Source organism: Trachinotus anak, unplaced genomic scaffold, assembly GCF_046630095.1.
Source record: "Trachinotus anak isolate AG129_WGS33_773 ecotype Australia unplaced genomic scaffold, CSIRO_AGI_Tana_v1 ptg000028l, whole genome shotgun sequence".
Classification (NCBI taxonomy): Eukaryota; Metazoa; Chordata; class Actinopteri; order Carangiformes; family Carangidae; genus Trachinotus; species Trachinotus anak.
Window position 1 is genome coordinate 10976389 of NW_027273879.1, and position 20349 is coordinate 10996737.

At 42.0% G+C, this 20349-nt stretch overlaps 2 protein-coding genes across 4 annotated transcripts; one reads left to right on the forward strand and one right to left on the reverse strand.

Moving 5' to 3' along the window:
• Positions 1–435: 435 nt before the first annotated feature.
• On the forward strand, positions 436–15906 carry LOC139611635 (bone morphogenetic protein 1-like). Of its 3 annotated transcripts, none has more exons than XM_071466467.1 (20): positions 436–1067; positions 5173–5283; positions 5419–5568; positions 5706–5823; positions 6418–6596; positions 6711–6816; positions 7982–8106; positions 8325–8440; positions 8760–8862; positions 9027–9143; positions 9678–9823; positions 10019–10214; positions 10331–10456; positions 11576–11739; positions 11911–12091; positions 13242–13367; positions 13817–13944; positions 14025–14238; positions 14408–14658; positions 14768–15906. In XM_071466467.1, the coding sequence occupies exons 1-20, from the start codon at positions 938–940 to the stop codon at positions 14900–14902; spliced, it is 2922 nt and encodes a 973-aa protein (XP_071322568.1). In that variant the 5' UTR covers positions 436–937; the 3' UTR covers positions 14903–15906. The 3 variants fall into 3 exon arrangements, with proteins under 3 accessions (XP_071322568.1, XP_071322569.1, XP_071322571.1); XM_071466468.1 differs by having other exon boundaries at positions 11579–11739; XM_071466470.1 differs by lacking the exon at positions 5173–5283.
• On the reverse strand, positions 15897–20250 carry trim69 (tripartite motif containing 69). The gene is made up of 6 exons (XM_071466472.1): positions 19463–20250; positions 18833–18928; positions 18222–18455; positions 17529–17551; positions 17327–17442; positions 15897–17200 (listed from the first exon to the last, which is right to left on the reverse strand). The coding sequence occupies exons 1-6, from the start codon at positions 20096–20098 to the stop codon at positions 16656–16658; spliced, it is 1650 nt and encodes a 549-aa protein (XP_071322573.1). The 5' UTR covers positions 20099–20250; the 3' UTR covers positions 15897–16655.
• Positions 20251–20349: the final 99 nt, after the last annotated feature.

Consider the following 20349-nt stretch of genomic DNA (forward strand, 5'->3'; position numbering starts at 1 on the left):
CTAGCTCATTGGAGGAGCAGAAAACAGGATTTATCACTTTTAAAGTAACTTTTTGCCAAAATTAAAGTCAGAAAACTAAATGCAGCAGTTTACGTTTGGTTTAAATGTGACATCCACAGATGATCTTGGAGGACCAGCTAAGGGAGAACGTTTCACTCCTCACACCCAGTAAGTGAATCCTTTTCTCTCTTAAATTGTTCTTTAAAACTGAACTTGACAGCTCTTGCACTGACTGATAAGTCATGTGTGTACATTTATGTGAGATATGTGTGTGTGTGGGGAGGGGTGGGGTGGGGTGGGGGGGGTGGGGGGGGGGGGGGGGGGTGGTTAGACCCAGCAGCCTGCAGGTGGTGTTTCAGGTCAAAATCCAACCACTGCAGGGGACTGAGGCATCAGGCTGTAGACAACCTGGGGTATTTGCTAGAGTTAGAGGTAGCCCATCTTATTTAACTAATCATTTAAACAGATAGTTGGGATTTAAACTACTAGCTACTATCAGTGAACAGTTTCAATCTGCAGGTAAAGATTACACGGTAATAGCTATAAATTGCAGCTTTTCTTTTTATCCCTCATTTTCATTCTACTGGCAGTTTTGCTCCACGATCCTCTATAGTCCAGCTGAACTGTTATTGAACTTGAATATTAAATTAATGAATTAAAACCCAAAGAAACATGAGGTTTAACACTCACTTCCACCTTGTATAAACGTGGATAAAGGATCTGACTCCAGGTGAAGTACCTCTGCTGCATGGATGTGTGTGTTTTGCTGTGAACTGTGTGAGCTCTGCTCTCTTGCCTGTATGTCAGTGAATCACTGCAGCAGCATGGAGACGTGAGAAAACAGCGCTCAGTTTAAGACACCGGGACCTTTTCTGTTTTCTCTTCCTCTAAATACGAACGCTCATGAACTTCAGCTCTTCCACGTATTTGTTAAGAAATGGCAACTCCTGCATTTTTCCTGCTGCTCTGCGGTCTGCGCGTTTCTCTGGCGGTTGACTGGGAGTTTGTGGACACTCATTTTACCTACCTCGGTGATGCAATCGACTACAAGGATCCCTGTAAAGCTGGTACAGTGCATTTTACCTCCTCTGCCAATTTATTGATTGTCATACTTCCTGATCACTGTGACATCGGCTGAAAAAAAAAAAAACGGTTGAAAACTTTAAAAGTGAAATGTAGCTGTTCAAGCAACAAGATCTTATGTGGGTTGATGCAGATGTTTTCATGTAGAAATAAGCTCCATATTTTCATTTTAATTGTTAATTAACAGTTGACTAATTGTTAGTGATCCCTGAACATAAATGGGATAGTGCTAACGTGTTTTACTTGCCTAGAAGCAGCATTGCCACCAAATAAAAAAAAAAAAACAGTAACAGTCCTTTGTTGATAGTTGTATTTAAGTCTAAAAGTTTGAGCAACAAAATGTATTACATCAAAGGTAAGCTGTAAAAAATAAAGTATAATGCACTTTGTCTCAAAAGTGGAGTGGCCTGGGGGTGTAAAGTGGGAATACTGAAGCAAAGAACAAGCGGCTCAAAGGTGTAGGCCTACGGACGTTTTTAATTCCGCCCTTCAGAAAACAGTGAAGACACTGTTGGCACAGCGAACAGTGACAGCAGAGTTATCATTGATAAAGGCAGATCAGACTGATGGAGGGCAGATCCAGTTTTAGCAGACTGATGACGTGATGCTGACATGATGCACTGCGGAGAGCGCCTGCATAAGATGCTACTGCAAAATCACCATTTCAAACTTATACTTTCTTCATATGTGACTGTATTTGGAGGAGATATTTGAAACACTATTTTTATTTAATTTGTCTGTGTGAATCTGTTTAATCTTGGTTTAATTTTTTCAATTCAATTCAATTGTATTTGTGCAGCGCAAAATCATAATATACATAATCTCAAGGCACTTTACAGGGTAAGGTCAAAACCTTACAATATTATAGAGAGAAACCCAACATTTCCCATAATGAGCAAAGTAAAGAAAAACAATTATATTGTAGCCTTGGTTGGGACAAATTGCCTTTATTCATCTGCTCTCAAGTGATTTTCAAGTTTTAAGCAGTAGTGGAAAAAGTAGCAACACGACATTATAAAAACACTGCAACAGGAGTAAAAGTCTTGCAGTGATAATTTTACTAGTAGAAGCCAGGAGCAAGTATTAACAGCAAAATGTGCTCAAAATATCGAAAGTGAAGTATTCATAAAGTGATAGACCGGCCCCTTTTATCCTTTTTTATCAAGTTATTTTATTTGATTATTACTAATTCATTAAGGTGCATTCTACTGTTCTTCTAACAGTTTAGTTGTTATTTAACTGTTGTGTAGTCTTTCTCTCCACCAGTGGAGTAAAAAGTACATTTAGTACAACATTTGTCTCTGAAATGTAGTGAAGTCCGAGTATAAAGCAGCTTAAAATGGAAGTAGTCAAGTACAGTACATGAGTAAATGTTGTTTGTGACATTGCACTGCTGGCTTTAAGTTAAGGAGATCGTATGTAGAATATGTTTAAAGCGAGTCATGTTTAACATGTTAGTAAAATAATAATAATCTAATTTGAAAGAAGGCGACATTCAGTAAAATGTACTGCATAATGTGCTGATAATATATAAATCATGCATTATGAATAAAAAGTCAATCGTAAAATCATTGTCAGGAAGCTGCCAGAGTGTCTCTGACCGGTTGAATCCCTCTGCCTTGCCTTTCTAATGAGCCTTCTCAAGTGAAAAAAGAAAGTACAACTTTTTTTTCCCCATCATCTAACATACTAAACAGTTAATTTGGTTATTAGGGGGCCTCCAGCTGGTTGGGGTTCCTTTTTCACTTGTGACTTCTGAAACCTCCAAAACACACCGTTCTTCTTCTCTGGGGCAGTTGCCTGGAGACTGGAGGTCATTGAGGCCATGCCAGCGCCGTCCTTGGCTGGACGCCGGTGAAATCCCTCTGGCTTAAGGGCATGGGGTGCACACTGCAGGGGTGACAGTCATTTACAGTCACCCTTTGCATGAGTGAATTCACTTCAAAGGCCGACGCAGGGCCCGCTATGTCTTTTCATTTGGACTTTCAAAGCCTGTAGCATTGCATGGCTAAATGAGGTATTTAACGGGAAAGACTCTAATGAGCTGTTCTCCTTGACTAGTGCAATATGAGATTCTGATTTATGTTAGATCTATGTTGTAAATGACGGAAACAAAATGTCAAACCCATGGAAGAGGAAGCAAGTTTCAGAGAGGATGTTTTAAAGCAAGAACCATGCCCCAGACACACATTAAAGGATGTAAAATTAGCTAGTGAGATTCTAATGCCCTTTGAAAAAAAAAAGTATCAACTTTGGATTTCAGGCCAGAAGTTGAGGGTTTTTCTACTCATTTCAATACAGGCTTTTGGAGCCAGTTACCCAGCTTCAGTCCAATTTTCTGTCACACTCAGTCCTCTCCCTGCTTTTGACATGTTTGATTTCTTATGACTGCTGATAACTGCCTTTCCTTTTCTCCTGATTCTCTGCTGCTGAAGTTGATTTATCTGTAATTTAAAAGGAAACATCATCGTCAGCCATGTCAGGCAGCTACTCAAGCTATTAACTTTTCACCACTTTCACCACTTGTACTTTTCTGTGCTACACTGCTCACAATGTAAAATCTGTGACAATCACTTTTGTAGGTGACATTGATTGTTGGTGGTCAGTCCGTTTGTGTGTGTGTGTGTGTGTGTGTGTGTGTGTGTGTGTGTGTGTGTGTTAATACCGCTGTAGAAAAAGTGAAGTAAAACATGATCAGGAACTACTTTTGGCCTTGTACAAGATAAAACATTAATGTTTGGGAACTCCGTGCTGCTGAACATATAAAACCAACACAGAGTGTTCCTGAAATGCATAGTGGATAATCTCGGTCCAGCTGGTTGGTCACAAGAGAATGATTTTATAGGACAATAAATTTCCTCTCATGATGATTGGACAGGTAGAAAAACATATAGTAAAGCTGATATATGATCCGTTACTTCACTTTATCAGGCATGTAAAGGTCTTTACTCCGATGTTCATGACTTCACTCATGGGCTGATCAGTTGCTGAACAGTTAAGCAGGTTGCTGCAGGAAATATGCCGTAGAAGCACAAGCAAATTTCAAGGTTTTATTGTAGTATCTCTGGATCACATGTTTGAAAAGATACAAGCTTAGAAACTAGTGTCAGACTAACAATAATGCTACTTGTAACCTTGATAACAAATGTCTCTAATTTAGTGCATCCCCATTTTCGACCAATTCCACTGGACTTAATTGTAAATGAGGCTTGGTAAAGAAATTGGACATGCTTTGCAGACATCATCTGTAGGTCATTCATAAAAAGCTGCAGTGGCGATAGAGTAGCCATTGTAAATGCTGATTTGTATGTCGCCACATTGTTTGTAGCTGTTCAGCAACATTGCAAAGCCCAGCAGCACAGTGTCAGTCCTTTTAAATATAAGTGCACATCTTCAACTTTTAAAATGAAACGGCAACTGGACGGTGGTGCAGACTGTATTCAGGCCCTATGTTTGCTGATCAAACAGACACATGGAGTCCTGTGCACCAAGAGAGACAGAAAAGCCTGCACTGAGTGTCTGGAGGAGAAAATGTTACTGATGTTCAGTCATTTATCTTGTATGGTCAGCTGGTGAGATGTGTTCATGTATAGAATACATGTTATTTTGGGGAATAACACCACGTTGCTTCCTTGCCAAGAATTAGTTGAGAGGATTGATACCACTCTCATGATGAACAGTCCATTAAGCTACAGCCAGTAGACAGTTCGCTTAAGTTAGCATAAAGACTGGAAACTGCTTGCCTGGCTGTGTCTGGCAGGTTGAAAAAATGCCTCTAAAATTGACCATTTACTCCTCCATAAAACCACAGCATGTTGTTTTTACACTTGTACAAACAAAACAAATGTGATATAATCTGTTGGTTAGTGAGCTTCAAAAGTGCTATTAGGCAGACATTGTTACCTTTGGACAGAGCAAGCCTAGCTTCCCCCACCTGATTCTAATAATTATGCTAAATTAAGCCAACTATTATTATTTATCATGTAACAGCATACAATCGAATTATTCACATTCACCTGGAGTTTATTGTTTTACTTTTAACATAATTTCAATTTATATATCTACTGTTTGTTCATCTGTCTGCCCAAGCTGCTTTTCTGGGAGACATTGCTCTGGATGAAGATGACCTCCGCATGTTCAAAGAGGCCCATAGCACCGACGATGAACAGCTCACTACCCAGACCAACCAAACAGACTCCGGTAAACAAAGCTAACAAAGCAAGAATGAGTTTACTGAGCTGTGAATAGTCTTACTGACTCTTTCAGTTCAAACCTTTTTTTTTTTGATCAAAGAAAGGATGATAATCAATGCAGATTTCTCATTCATTTGCTCAGTTAACAGGTCCACCCCCAATGAGAGTGTCAGGAGTAAAAGGGCTGCAGACAACCAGAGTCTCCATCGTCTCAGGAGAGCGGCCACCTCCAGACCTGAGCGAGTGTGGCCAGATGGCATCATCCCGTATGTGATCAGTGGGAATTTTAGTGGTGAGTGCTGAATAAGAACAATAAATCCTTCAGCTCTTCAGTCGTCAGCTACACTGTGTAGCCAACCTGTGCTTGTTGCCATGTGTGGTTTTGACATCCTGAAGCTGTCACACTCTTAAGTCAGAGTTTCCTCTCAGGCAGTCAACGAGCCATTTTCCGTCAGGCGATGCGTCACTGGGAGAAACACACTTGTGTAACATTCATCGAGAGGACGACTGAAGAAAGCTACATTGTTTTCACCTACCGACCATGTGGGTGAGTTTGGAGCTCATACACAATCTTTAGGTGTCACTCTTGGTTCACCCTCTTTGCTCTCATCAGCATCATTTCCTTGCCACTAGCTGCTATCGGCAGTGTAGCATATAGCAGAAAAACGAGTTGGTGTAGAGCAAAATAGAACTAATAGTAGAGTGAATATTGGACTTTGATTCATCAGGGGGTCAGAAATAAACACCACCAAACCAATAATGATGTTACTCTGTGTGTATGCTAAGTTAACCAAATCAACTTTTATTAGCTGTTAATATGTCAGTGTTGTGCTTTCCACTTGCTTCCACTGCCCCCAGGTGGCCAAAAAAAAAAGATACAGTAGCGCAGGTTTAAACATTGATCCATCCATCCATTGTGATGGATATATACCTCGTGTAGCAAGCACACTAAAAACATACAGAATTAAATGGCAGGCAAAGCTTCCTGGAGCCGTAGGAAAATTACCTGCAATCAAAAATGATTTGTAATTAATGAGCTTAAACTTGCGAACGCACTTTTAATATTCACAAGCAGCAAAGAGTCAGTGTTTGTTCTGCAGGTGCTGCAGGATGTGGACCTCAACAGTGTCGCCCCCTGCAGGTGTTGCTCCTACGTGGGGAGGAGAGGTGGCGGCCCCCAGGCCATCTCCATAGGGAAGAACTGCGACAAGTTTGGCATTGTGGTACATGAACTCGGCCATGTGATCGGCTTCTGGCATGAACACACACGTCCGGACCGTGACGAGCATGTAAGCATCATCAGAGACAACATCCAGCCAGGTACTGTTACTGCGTGTGTGCTGACACGAATAAGTGTGAATGGATGTGTGAGCTCACTGACCCTCCAGATGCTTTTCTTTGCATTTAGTCCAGTGACTGTCTGTATGTGAATAGGACAGGAGTATAACTTCCTGAAGATGGAGCCAGGCGAGGTCGACTCTCTGGGGGAAGTATACGACTTTGGCAGCATCATGCATTATGCGAGGAATACATTTTCCAGGTTGGTGTATTACGCTTTGCTATCCATCACATTTTACCATCCTAAAGTTTAGCTTTGTGTTAAAGGGACTGCGAGGATTTCACCGCTTTTTATTTCCCACTTGTGAGTTTCCTGAGAATGCACGCTGTATTTTTAGCTCCAACCTGGCTCACATTAAGAGGCCATTAAGCAGTTCCACCAGGGCAATTCCTGGAATCCTGGAAAAATGCCTTGCTCAATAGCCTAATTGCTGAGAACTGGTAATTCACTCTGTCCACTCCATCTGTATATTTGAGCTGACAACACACAGTGCACCAGCCTGCGTCACTAACTAGGCCATTATCACTACTACCATTGCTTCTCCTGAATTTCTGAAATCTTGGGTTTGAAATTGCCACTTATTTCACTAATGAGAGTTTGGACTTGTTCCGTTTTTAATGCAGTGTTTACAGTCATTTGGAGAAGCCAACACTGAATCCAGGCCCAGCCATGTGAAAAGATCTCCCTAACTGTCACTAATGTAATGCTGCATTATCAGCTGAGCTACTACACTGACCTGGTGTTTGTCCCTTTATTCAGCTCTGCTAAACAAGCTCCATAGGAAACCTCGGGGATTTGGTCCTTTATTGTCCCAGAAATGGTTTCACACTAGTCTCCTTTTCATTTCTGTCTCGTGCATGTTGTTGCCCCGTTGCTTTTCTCTGTGCTTTGGTGTTTTTACCTCCATCACCGCTCTGCTGGTCTGGGTCATGGAGGAAAGCCAAGCTAAATAAAGGCCTGGCAGTTCAGGCTTTGTTGAACAATTTGGGCTGGAGTGGCCTTTTTCTCTGGCATTCAGGAGTGGGCTCCACTGAGCCGGCTGGCACCGGCAAAAGGCCCCATTCAGAACGCTCTGTTTGCACATGCCTGTCATTCATGGGTGCATCACCATGGGAACTGAGCAAGAGTGAGCTCCAAACCCAGCAAGAGATTATCAGAATCAATAAAGTATCAAGGTGCGGAGCAGGAGTTGGATGTGGGAAAAAAAAACCCTGCACTTTCTGTTTGAACTGTTGAAAACCTCAGTTTCCTGCACACCAGAGTAGTTAGAAGACGTTGTTCCTCATCAGGCTTTTTTGTGATCGTGAGATGCTTTGATCTTCTCTAAGAAATTAACTGCTCACGTTTTGTGATTTGTCTGAATCAGAGGAATCTTCTTAGACACAATCTTGCCCCGTTATGATGTCAATGGAGCCAGGCCACCTATTGGACAGAGGACCAGGCTTAGCGAAGGGGACATTGCACAAGCCCGCAAACTCTACAAATGTGCAAGTAAGATGCATTTGATGTGTAGAAAACATCATCATCACATCTGTAAAATGGAACCATACCTTGATTTTTAGACAATTATATTTTGCTGGATGACTGAATGTGCACTAACTAAAGCTACACCTTCTAAATGTCTAAGAGGGAAAAACGTCTGGGATTTGAGTGACATTTTTCTGGTGGTGATTGTAGTATAGCCATGTTATGGTGTGTTGTCATGACAGAATGTGGGGACAGCCTGCAGGAGAGTGCTGGAAACTTCTCTTCTCCTGGTTTCCCCAACGGGTACTCAGCGTACGCTCACTGTGTCTGGAGGATTTCTGTCACTCCTGGAGAGAAGGTGAACGATGACTGAGGAGTTAAAGAACTACGTCAGTAAAGGGTGGACAAAAAATACAGAATGGCCAAAAATACTGCATCTAAATTATTATATAGATTATTTCCTTTCTCAAACCTTAGTTTCATTTGCTCAATATTTTCCACCTTATTTTGATGTGTAACTGTGAAACACGACAAAAACTTACATGCAAATAACCCTGGTTACTGTAAATAATTAAAATTACAGTTTGAAAGCAACTGTGTCTTGATGCCATAGTTACTTACTTGTACCCAACCTCCATCTGTCTCTTCATCTCTGTGTATCACTGTGTTTCTCACAGATTGTTCTGAATTTCACCTCCATGGACCTCTTCAGGAGCCACTTGTGTTGGTATGACCATGTGGAGGTCCGAGATGGGTTCTGGAGAAAAGCTCCACTGAAAGGTCTTTAACCTTGATTAACAATAGAGTGCCTCTCTGTGTGTGTCTCTACTGAGTGCCATCCAGAAAGCTTTCATTAACCTGATACAGTTTCATATATTCTGCTCCTAGCGCTGTGAAGTGCTCACTGACAGGCAATGTCATTATTTCCTCATGCGCTTTGGCAGGTCGTTTTTGTGGAGACTCACTTCCAGATCCAATCATCTCTACTGACAGTCAGCTGTGGATTGAATTTAGGAGCAGCAGCAGCTGGGTGGGCAAAGGCTTTTCAGCTGTTTATGAGGGTACGTCATCTGTGGCGCTCCCTTGATGTACGTTACATCCTCGTGCGAATCATCAGCCATTAGCTGTAGGTTTTTCCAGGTTTTACATTTGATTCCACTGTATAATGTGAACAACTGAAGGTAGAAATAGAGAAAGCAAGTCTCTGGATGAAACAAACTGCTATGAAAGAGGCAGCAGCGAACACCGGCACACTACCAGAAAAATGTGCTGCTGTGCACCGCATCAGCAGAAAAGGCATGTTTTTTTAGTACCAAAGGAAAGTGTTGTTTTGACCGGAAAATAAAGTGCAGAAAATATTTTAAATGAAACAAACATTTCAGTGGATATTAGATTGTTTCAGTGGGCGTCATCTAAAATGTGTTTTTCTGCTGGCCCTGTGCACAGCAGCGCATTACCATGTTCCCTGCTGCCTCTGGCAGCGCGCTGATCTGAATCTACTGCAGGTAACACACTGACTATGCATGACTACCTCACACAACCCCACGTCAAATAACCCACTATCACTTTAATCTCAATTGTCACCTCCTGTGCAGCCATCTGTGGGGGAGAGGTGAAGCGGGACAGCGGCCAAATCCAGTCTCCCAATTACCCAGATGACTACCAGTCCAATAAAGAGTGTGTGTGGAGGATCACAGTAGCAGAGGGTTTTGATGTTGGCCTCTCGTTTCAGTCGTTTGAGGTAAAATCACCTTTGTTGTAACTGGTCAAAAAAGGGCCGATGCTTCAGAAAATATCGAGCACTGCTGATGTTTGAAAGTTGAGTATGACACATGTTATTGTCCTATGTTTAAGCGCCTGTATCTGTAGAACCTGTATCTTACCCCTGTGCTGTAATTTCTCATTGTGAACGTCACTGTCTTTGCTTCGACTGCAGATTGAGAGACATGATAGCTGTGCCTACGATTATGTGGAGGTGAGGGATGGCGATTCAGAGAGCAGCCCGCTGCTCGGCCATTTCTGTGGCTACGAAAAACCGGACGACATCAAAAGCAGCTCCAACCAGCTCTGGCTGAAGTTTGTTTCTGACGGATCAGTCAACAAAGCTGGGTTCTCAGCCAACTTTTTTAAAGGTGCTAAGGTTGTTTTAGTTTCCAACGATGAAACAGACATTTTGTTAACACATGTGGCAGATGATGCTTTTGTCTAACAGAGAAAACTAATTTAAAACTAATATGGATTTTTCCAGAGATGGACGAGTGCTCCAGACCTGACAATGGCCACTGCGAGCAGCGCTGTCTGAACACGCTGGGCAGCTACAGATGTGCCTGCGACCCTGGATATGAGCTGGCAGCTGACAAACGCAGCTGTGAGAGTGAGTGCAGGGCACGACTCATCACATTGATATACTGTTACCCTCACACCTAACATTAGAGTCATATCACTTCAAAATATGAAGCTCAGCCTGCAAGCAAGTTTAAATATCATCTGGAGTCTGCTGCTGCCCTCTCACGACAAAGTCCTCTCACTGCAACATTCAGTGGTCTGCTCACTCTTGCTGCATGTCTGCTGCCACACTTCTCACCTGTAAGCTGTCAGTCACTACTGCTGCTGCTGTCACTACTGTGGCTGTTTAGATAGCATTTCAAAAGCCCCACTTCCTTCTCAGCATCCACCTCTAAGACTCTAAGACTACCTTCCCCTAGGAGAGACGTTGTTATCATCACTCTCCACTCCCTGCTGTGTGTTTTCTTGTAGGGAGTGATTAGGTTAGAGCCTAGACACCAAATATCAGGACTGTACAAACTGTACATTCACATAATGATCCATTCCATATGAGGTGGCTTGTTAAACAAAAAAAATACCTCACTGTCAGACGGGCCTCAGGACTGCAGCTGTGAAGCATCAACAACAAAGACATTTGTCATCAGGATAGATGAATACTGAAAGTTACATATGGCATTTTATGTGTTGCATTAATGCACTTCTCAAGTGTTTCCAGTGCAAGTGTTTGTAATGAACACACAGATGTTTGAAGAGAGTCATGTGAGGTCTTTTGCCCAGCTGAAACTTGATTCCCTTGTAGTTTCCTCTTTTACCACAAGAGGGCACTGCTCCCTTACAGTCACTTCATTCATCCAAACAGAATAAATGGGGATTACATTTTTCTCCAGAGGAATTTAGTGCATTCACTGGTTTTATAAGAGGAATACAAATTTTATTCTGCAACCTTTTGATTTGCAGGCTGTAATTATTGTGTAATTTCAGTACTACAATGTCCTATAACAATGATTTTACCTGTTTTTCCACTTTATTTCTTTATATTACTGTGTCTAATAGCCTGTAATTTCAGAGCTCGTCTGTTCCTGCAGTTAGAGGGTTAAAGAAAAGGTTAAAGAATGCTCAAATTCACACATGGGCAAATGTAATTTATGTCATGCAAGTGTTTGTCTTTCACACATCTACCACTAAAATCAGTGCTTTCTCCCACCAGCAGCTGCCTGCGGTGGGTTCATCACCAAGCTGAATGGCTCACTCACCACCCCAGGCTGGCCCAAAGAATACCCACCCAACAAGAACTGTGTGTGGCAGCTGGTGGCACCCATTCAGTATCGCATCACCCTGGTGTTCGATGTGTTTGAGACCGAAGGGAACGATGTAAGTACATGATCTCAAAGATTTGTTTGTGATGTTTTTCTGTTCACAGGTAGTGTAACAGTCTTTCAGCAGAGGTTTTATTAGATAACTTGCTAAAAGTGTGACAGTTTCACGATCTAGTTCTTCTTTTGTCCGTAGTAGTAAGTAAAATCTTCTAGTGTTTACCATCAGGTGTGTAAATATGATTATGTGGAGGTGCGCAGTGGGTTGAGTTCGGACTCAAAGCTTCATGGGAAGTTCTGTGGAGCAGAGAAACCCGAGGTCATCACCTCGCAACACAACAACATGAGGATTGAGTTCAAGTCAGACAACACCGTGTCCAAGAGGGGCTTCAAGGCTCACTACTTCTCTGGTAAGTCTTAAAGAGTCAAAAGTTTAGGAAGTATCAAGTAAGGAAATATTGAGTGTTATGTTAGACAGACTATTGTCTCAATCTGGTACAAAAAGAAGGACAAAACCCTCAACCCACTGCAAGAACAATGCAGGCAGCACTCTTCAGTTTCTGCCACAAGGATGTAAGCGGTGTAGTTATGTGAAGCTTATATTAAAGTTTGCACACCCTAAAGGTTTGGAAGCATGCACAGTGTTTAAGTCAAATTTACTTCCTGTGTACTTTCACATTCATAATGATAACATTTTGCACTATTTACAGTTATTCTATACAATATTTTATCTGCCAATTTTGTGAAGAATAATGTTATATGCTATACGATGGTCATAAAATAAATTATATTTGTAGTCCAATAAATTTCCCAAAGGTTTGCTCTAAAGAATTAAATGGGAACAACTTATTTAAAGGAGTTTTGCTATCGTTACATTGCTCACATTAGCATTAACGGTTGTTTACTTACCCGTCTCCAAGAGCTTCAGCCATCATTGCATTTACAAGACAGGGGGTTATAATCCACCCTCTGAGCGGTGCCACTTCTTCAGGGCAGCCTGGAGGCTACAGTGGCTCATTTCTTCTAGACTGGTAAGTAAACAGCTATTAATGCTAACGTTGGCTGTGGAGCAAGAGCAGAACTTACATATAACTCCTTTAATGCTTGATTCAACAGTATGTTTTTTTGTATTAATTTATTGGTGACTGTGTGGAATCACATCCACACTCACATGGATGTATCTGGTATCTTTTGCACTCCATTTCAGCCTTTCATCAACAGTGAACTAGCACTTTCTGAAACAGTCTTCAGAATGGATGTATTTGAAAACTTGATTTTGTTGTGCAGACAGGAAAAACTGCACCTTTCAAAAGTAATAACATAAGGAATACCCAGGAGATGGTGTCCTGTGATGTGATCCAGGGTTGATGGTGTTTCATACTGCAGATTCTTCCTTCTTGAAGAATACAGAAAATATTTGTGTCTGCAGTCAGCAGCAGATCGTAAAATGCCTAAAATGTTAACACAATATGTTCTGCAAGTTTTCTGCAGCCTATTGTGGCAGATTCACATGTTGCTGTGCAAAGGAATTCTGAATTAAAATTACTTAAATGTCAACAGATATAGATGAATGCTCCAAAGACAATGGAGGCTGCCAGCATGAGTGTGTGAACACCTTCGGAAGCTACAGCTGTCAGTGTCGCAGCGGCTTCATGCTGCACGATAATAAGCACGACTGCAAGGAAGGTACAGTATGTGTCTCTGCTGTCCCTCATCTGCATGATTTAAAGGGTCAGTTCACCCAGATTACAAAAAGAAAATTACAAAATTTTCATCCAGTCCAGCGAGTTCATCACTTTGTCTTTTGACACCTTGTGACCCCAGCTGGGGTCTTCTGGGGCTGGGTATAAACCCAAGAGGGGATGGAAGGTGGGGCAGAGAGTCCTTGCTTTCTCCCATGTGGCCACATATTACTCAAAATCCTATTTTACACATAGATTATCTTGTGAGTAATTACTACTCATAGTCACTTGTAGTCCTGGTCCCTGTGAAAAGGGTTAGCGTTAGTTTACTTTCACTTTAATTTTGCTGCTCTTTTTATCAAACATTTTCCAAGGAAAATGTCTTAGAGGAAATGATGAGAGCACTCAGTATTGCAACTTCATTGTTTTGTTTTGATGTTGTGTTTTTTTCAGCCGGCTGTGATCATGTTGTAAACACTGTGTCAGGCATTATAAGCAGCCCCAACTGGCCTGACAAATACCCCAGCAAGAAGGCCTGCACCTGGTCTCTGTCCACAACCCCGGGCCATCGAATCAAACTCGTATGTTAATGTATGTTCTTTTTTTTCATTTAAACATTGTGTTATGATCCAAAGTGAACACTTTTTAAAATGAATTTCAGGTTTTCAATGAGATCGACATGGAGGCTCATCTAGAGTGTGCTTACGACCATCTGGAGATCTATGACGGGCGAGACGTCCGTGCCCAGAGCCTAGGACGCTTCTGTGGCACCAAGAAGCCTTCTCCAGTCGTTTCTAGAAGCAACAAAATGTTCCTGCGTTTTTTCTCGGACAACTCAGTGCAGAAAAGAGGCTTTGAGGTTTCATACAGAGCAGGTGGGCAAAGCTCCTAAAAAAGTCTGGAGATGAGAAAGAATAGAAAACCAAGAACGTGACATTTACAACTATGGGTTTGTTTTCTGTTGTGTTTTGAAAGCTGCATTCTTCCCTCACTTTTACGAGTTCCTCTTTTTGACCCTCTAATTTTGTGGTTATGAATTCCCAGAATGTGGAGGAAGCCTTAAAGCCGAGGTCAAGACAAAAGATCTGTACTCTCATGCACAGTTTGGAGATAACAACTACCCTGGAGGCTCTGACTGTCTGTGGGTGGTCACTGCTGAGAAAGGTTACGGAGTGGAGATCGTCTTCCAAGTGTTTGAGATTGAGGAGGAGGCAGACTGCGGGTATGATTATGTGGAGCTGTACGATGGCGCTGACATCAAGTCTCCGAGGCTGGGACGATATTGTGGATCTGGGGTGAGGCTAAAAATATCGGTCTTGTGTAGTAAATGCTGTCTAAACAAATTTTGGCTTCAAAAAGGAGGCAGACCATCTCTTTTTGTCTGTATCTGCATCTTTTCCTCAGGTTCCAGAAGAGGTCTTCTCAGCTGGAGACGCAATCGTTTTAAAGTTTCACTCAGATGACAGCATCAATAAAAAAGGCTTTCATGTGCGCTACACGAGCACAAAGTTCCAGGACACGTTACACGCAAGCAAGTGACTCTTACCCCAAACCTAAATGGAGACTTCACCCCTAACATTTGGTCGTACACACCCTTTTCCAGACGAGGAGTGAATGCATGGACTGATACCACAAACACCAACACACATACTTCCCATCTTCACATCTGCTAGAAAGAGTGAAGCCATGCAGAGAAATTACATCTTTACTCTTCCTCATTATATAACTATATGAGGTGAAAGGCAAGGACTAGTTTGAAGTGATTATTTTGAGTAAATTTAATCAGCTACTTGTACTGAGCTGATTACATCATAACATCGTGCTGAGATATAAAATGTATATATTGTGATATAGTTTGCCTTGTTTTTTTTTAATCATGATTTCAACCATGTCACTTTTTACTTTTTGAGGTCGAAAGCTTGATCGCTTCTAATGAATGCAATGCCCTTTGTTGTATTATATCACAAATGCATATAATGATAATGATTATGGAGAAGAAATTTAATGTGAAAGTTGAAAGCTCAACTTTGTCTGTTATTTAATACTTTTTCCGACTTGCCTTTGCTTTACTTTAGTTTTTGAATTTCCTTGCAATATATTAACATTCCCTCGCAGTATATTTTCAGTATCCTGACATATTTTTTTAAAACCACTACTGTTTTCATGCAACAGGTGCTGCTTTTCTTCTCACTGATGTTTCTGTGCATCACATTCTCATGCAACACACAACAGTACACCATGATAAAGGATGAAATATTTTCCTTCACATCTCTGCTATTACTACTGCTTATCAGTACATTGACCCTAAAGAGCAACTTAACTGTACTCCAGTTGTGTCAGAGCACCATGACATCATTATTAGGTTTGGTTTCACATGCAAGAGTTCAAGCCTCTGACACACCTATCCACATCCGTCAGTGCATCATTGGTGGTACCTTTAATTGACACTTAACAAAACATATGCAGTATGTAATAAAATGAGTGTAATGTTTTATTTATTTTCACTCTGGAATAATAAGCACACTTTGGAAAATAATTTTTAAGAAAAAGTTTTATTAAAATATTACCTATACAATTCTGTGTGATATTGGGTGCCACTTACCATGCATCAGGCTTGGGATCGACAAAGTTAAACAGCTGGTACACTAAATTCACCTAGCACAGCAAGTACAAACTAAATATCCAAAATTATAATGATTTGCTCGTGTAAAAAACTCAAGTTGCTTTTATGTAAGACTTATTACCTGCTTCAACCATCTCTTATCAAAAAGCTTAACATTTCCCAAAGCTCCTGAATGCACCAAATACATAATTAGTATGATATGACACTTTAAAATGAATGAAAGTATGATGTAAAAAAGAAATGTAAAAAAAAATTAAAAAATCACAGTATTAAATTATTAAGATGTTTACTTGAATGTATTAGTTGATCATGCACAAAAAAATATTGAATTCTAAGAGTAACCATTATAGCACGTTACATTAAATCTCACAACAGTCAGGTAACCAGACAGGTTCACGTTCTTCACTGAAGCACAGCTTCTCTGACATGAAATGTGTGGCAGTAGATCCAGTCTACATACTGAACAATGTGTTACATGTAAGATACATGTGTCTCTATTGGACAGATATCAAGTGTTTATTGCACCAATACAAATACAAATACATGGTTGTATCTAATTCTGTACACTACAAAGTTTGTTTTCTCTTTTTCTGATATGCAATTTGATTCATGCTTGTTTGGTAACTTTTTGTGACTTATTACCCTTTTGTTACCATTCTTCCCGGTTTGTTAAATCTTTGGTAAGAAAACTTTGAGAGGCTCATTTTCATGCACTTTATCCAGGAAGCCCAGGTTGAAGTAAGGGTACAGCGTCTCGGTGAAGGTCTCCCTGAAGGTGTAGAGATGCGTCATGCTCTCTGCGTTATAAAAGGACACCAGGCCCCTTTTGTAGTCCAGGTACACTCCGATCCTGGCCAGCTGCTCCTCCAGGGACAGGACAGTTGGAGGGGAAGTGCCAGCCATGTACTGTATCCCATAAGAGAGGGAGAGAGTCCAGAAGCCGTTGGCTGGTAGGGCTTTGATGACTCCCTTTCGGGGCACAGACTCTCGAGCCACCCCCACAGTCCAGACTGTGCTGCTGTAGACTTCGATCTCCCAGTAGTGACGTCCGTGGGTGAAGCCCTGGCTTCCAAGCAGGGACAGGGCAGCGTTGAACCTGTAGGGGTTGTCCTGCACGGTGTGGTTGAAGGTCTGGTAGCGAACACAGGTGAGGGAGGAGGTCAGGCTGAGCCAGGGGTTGGCTGTGCTGGAGTTAAATGTGATGGCTGCTGGAACTAAAAACAGGAAAATGACAAGATAACAAAAGATTTGAAAGATTCTTTAATAATAATTCTATCCTTAGATTATCAGTGTTGGTTTCTGTGTAATTCAGTGTCTGGGAATGGGGCCACTTAAAGTACCTGGGTAAATGCTTCCTTTCATGGATTTCCATACTCTGTACTGCAGGGGCCCTGCAAACCGACCCTCGCACAGACTGGGCGGTGTAAACGCAGGTTTCTCAAACTTCAGTGATGGCCTGCCAACAAAAGCAAAGTCAAAACAATCAACACAGAGAAAAAAAAATGACTCAAGATAAGATAGTTGAACTTTTCCCACACTCACCTCTGGAGCAGGACTTTAATGCTCTAAAATGAGACACAGGAATAAACACAGGAACAAAGAAAGACAGTGACTGAAGATTAGTTTTGTTGTATCTGAAATAAGAGAAAGCTTTTTCCACATTACATCAATGTCTGAGCTCATGCTATCCCACCCTGTGGGATCTCCCTGTGGCTGGGGAAAGTCCCGCAGCCATGGCCAGTGTTTGGCCCTGAAAGCCTAAACTGAACTCCTTATCCTGCAGATCAAGGAGTGAGATCACTGACCTACATCCTGTCTGCACTCACTGTGAGCAAGTCTTTTGTTATTAGAAAAGTAGCAATATTTCAGACATTATTCTCAAAATGCATGCAAACTTGTTTATGACCTTTAAGAATAGTGTACAACCTGAAACAGGAAAGCCAAAATGGTCACACCCTGCTCACTGAAATCTTGAATGTTGATGTTGGAGCCTATTTAAGATTTTGGCTCAGAAAGCACGAAACATCCTTGAACTAACTAACACGCACAATTTCGATCTTTATTCCTGGCTTTAATGTTGTATAAATAGGCTTTGGAAACAAAAAAAATAAAGTCTGAAATCAAGAGCTCAGCAATTCTCCTCTTAATCATCCTCAAAGCTGACTCATCATGCTGGTAATAACTTCCAGATGGGCTGTATTCATCGTGTATGAGGTTCACATTAGCTGAACTCACTCGCAGCAGAGTGAATGGGTCCTGCTCTCTCAGCTTGTCCTCTATCTCGTGGACGGCTCTCTGCAGACGGGAGATCTCCACACACAGCAGGGCCTTGTGCTCGTCCAGGCGGATCAGCTCTCTCCGCTCCTCCGTCTTCAGCTTCACCTGCAGCAGCTTCTCTTCCTGGTACAGGAACTGGTGCAGGTCGCTGAACTGGGCCTCGATGCGCTGCTTGAGGTCGGCGGTGTGCTCCTGAGTGGGTGAAAGACGATGGACATTTGTTGGTGGGAGTGAAACAGTGAGATTTTTAATAAAGCTTTGTAATGACAATCTCCCTTTTTTAATATCTCAATTCTCACATTTAAACCTAATAAACAAAAAGGCGATAAGTGACAAAGGTCAGTCCCACTTATTTCCAATCAGATTTATTGTAGAAACAAATGTTTATAATTCGAAACGAGACAAGATGTGGCAGAACACCCCCTCACTTCAAAGTGTGTTGAAAATAAGGGGGGATCACTACTCGTTTTGCAGATTATTTGGGGGTTTTTTTTCAATATCACTTGGGACAAACTGCACATTTATGGTGGTGCAGACAAAGCATTGCAGTGTGTGAACAGTGACATCACCTTGAGCTTTTTAACCTCGTCCTCAGCTTCTCTGTCACACTGCAGGGCTGTGTTGAGCTCAGCTTTGAGGGAATCCATGGAGCTGTTCAGAGAAGCCTAAAGAGAGAGAAACAACATCACTGCATGCTGAAGTGCTTTTCACTTCACATTCATTTTCATATTTACATTGACCAGTTTTTTTTTTTTTTTGGAGCAAAATAAAAACAAACATATAAAACCCCATACACAACTCCCATAGGGAATAGTCATTAACTGTGATGTTCCCTTTAAACTAAATGCCTAAATAAAGAAAACAAAGATGGACCAGTGACTGCAGCCAACTATAGTAAATCATAGTAAGTGTCATAAGCACAAGAGACTCTCAACACAAAGACACAAAGAAGATAAGCTGTTGTTTTTTTTTTTTCCTTTAAAAAAAAAGTAAGTTGTCATCATTAGGCAGATCTACCAATGGAGAGAGAGAAAAGACAAAGACCATAATTATATGCTGCCCTAGTATGTGCACTTCTAGAGGCAAGAATATGTATAGAATTATGGACACAGACATCATTAAAACTACACTAAACTAAGTGTTTCTTAGTTAGTTACATTTACATAAAATCTTAATTTCAGTAGTCAAAGTTGACTCACCCTGTACTTCAGTTCAGCCTCCTGCACACACACCATGGTATGATTTCTGTGCTCCTGGGAGACACCACACACCAGACACACCAGCTCCTGGTCCTCCTCACAGTACAGCTTCAGCTCCTCTCTGTGTCTGCTGCAGCGGGGGACCGGAGCTGGAGCCCTCTCTGCCCCCCCAACATCTGCCAGGTGGGCTCCAGTCCCGCTCTCCTCCAAACCCTGACAGTAGCTCTCCACTATGTTGGCAACAATGCGATTGGGCCTGTAGCTCTGCCCGGGGTACACCTTCCTGCACTGAGGACAGGAGCCTGTGCCCCCCTGCCCAGGGCCCCGGGGGCCGGTCCAGTAGCCCTCAATGCATGCTTGGCAGAAGGTGTGATCACAGGGCAAGGACACCGGCTGCTTGAACAGATCCAAGCAGATGGAGCAGGTCAGGTCTCTGCTGATTCTGTGAGCTGAGCTTTTGGTGACTTGTCCAGCTATGGGAGGCTGCCGCAGCTTTTCCATGGCTGTTTGCACAGCAAAGTCTCCTTCCTTTGGCTTCCAATTTTTCTTGTCTGGCTTTATCCCCTGGTTTAGTTTTTCCAAGTTCTGCAGATACACTGACTGGATTTTCTTCACTTCTTTCTGATTCTTGCTCATTCCTCTGCCTTGATTGTTTTCCTTTGTTCGGACTGTACAGCTGGACCTCTACGTCCTTCCTCTCCTGCAGAGTGTGGCCGCTCTCTTTGGCCTCCAGTCTTCCTGTTGACTGTGGGGAAATGGAGGGGGTGGTGCAAAAGCAGCCTCAGCCTCTCAAATCCTCAGCAGATAGTGAGGGGATCTCAGTGCGCCCCCCTTTTCCCTCTGGAGTGACATCACATCTTAGTCAGGAAACCGAGGCGGACCATGGA

Coding starts and splice junctions, on each gene's coding strand:
- trim69 (XM_071466472.1), bottom strand. CDS start 20,098: ATGAGCAAGAATCAGAAAGAAGTGAAGAAAATCCAGTCAGTGTATCTG. Junction 18,456..18,832: donor ACGAGGTTAAAAAGCTCAAG/GTGATGTCACTG, acceptor TCACCCACTCAG/GAGCACACCGCCGACCTCAA. Junction 17,552..18,221: donor ACCCATTCACTCTGCTGCGA/GTGAGTTCAGCT, acceptor GTCTCATTTTAG/AGCATTAAAGTCCTGCTCCA.
- LOC139611635 (XM_071466467.1), top strand. CDS start 938: ATGGCAACTCCTGCATTTTTCCTGCTGCTCTGCGGTCTGCGCGTTTCT. Junction 10,215..10,330: donor CTCAGCCAACTTTTTTAAAG/GTGCTAAGGTTG, acceptor GGATTTTTCCAG/AGATGGACGAGTGCTCCAGA. Junction 14,659..14,767: donor GACGATATTGTGGATCTGGG/GTGAGGCTAAAA, acceptor TCTTTTCCTCAG/GTTCCAGAAGAGGTCTTCTC.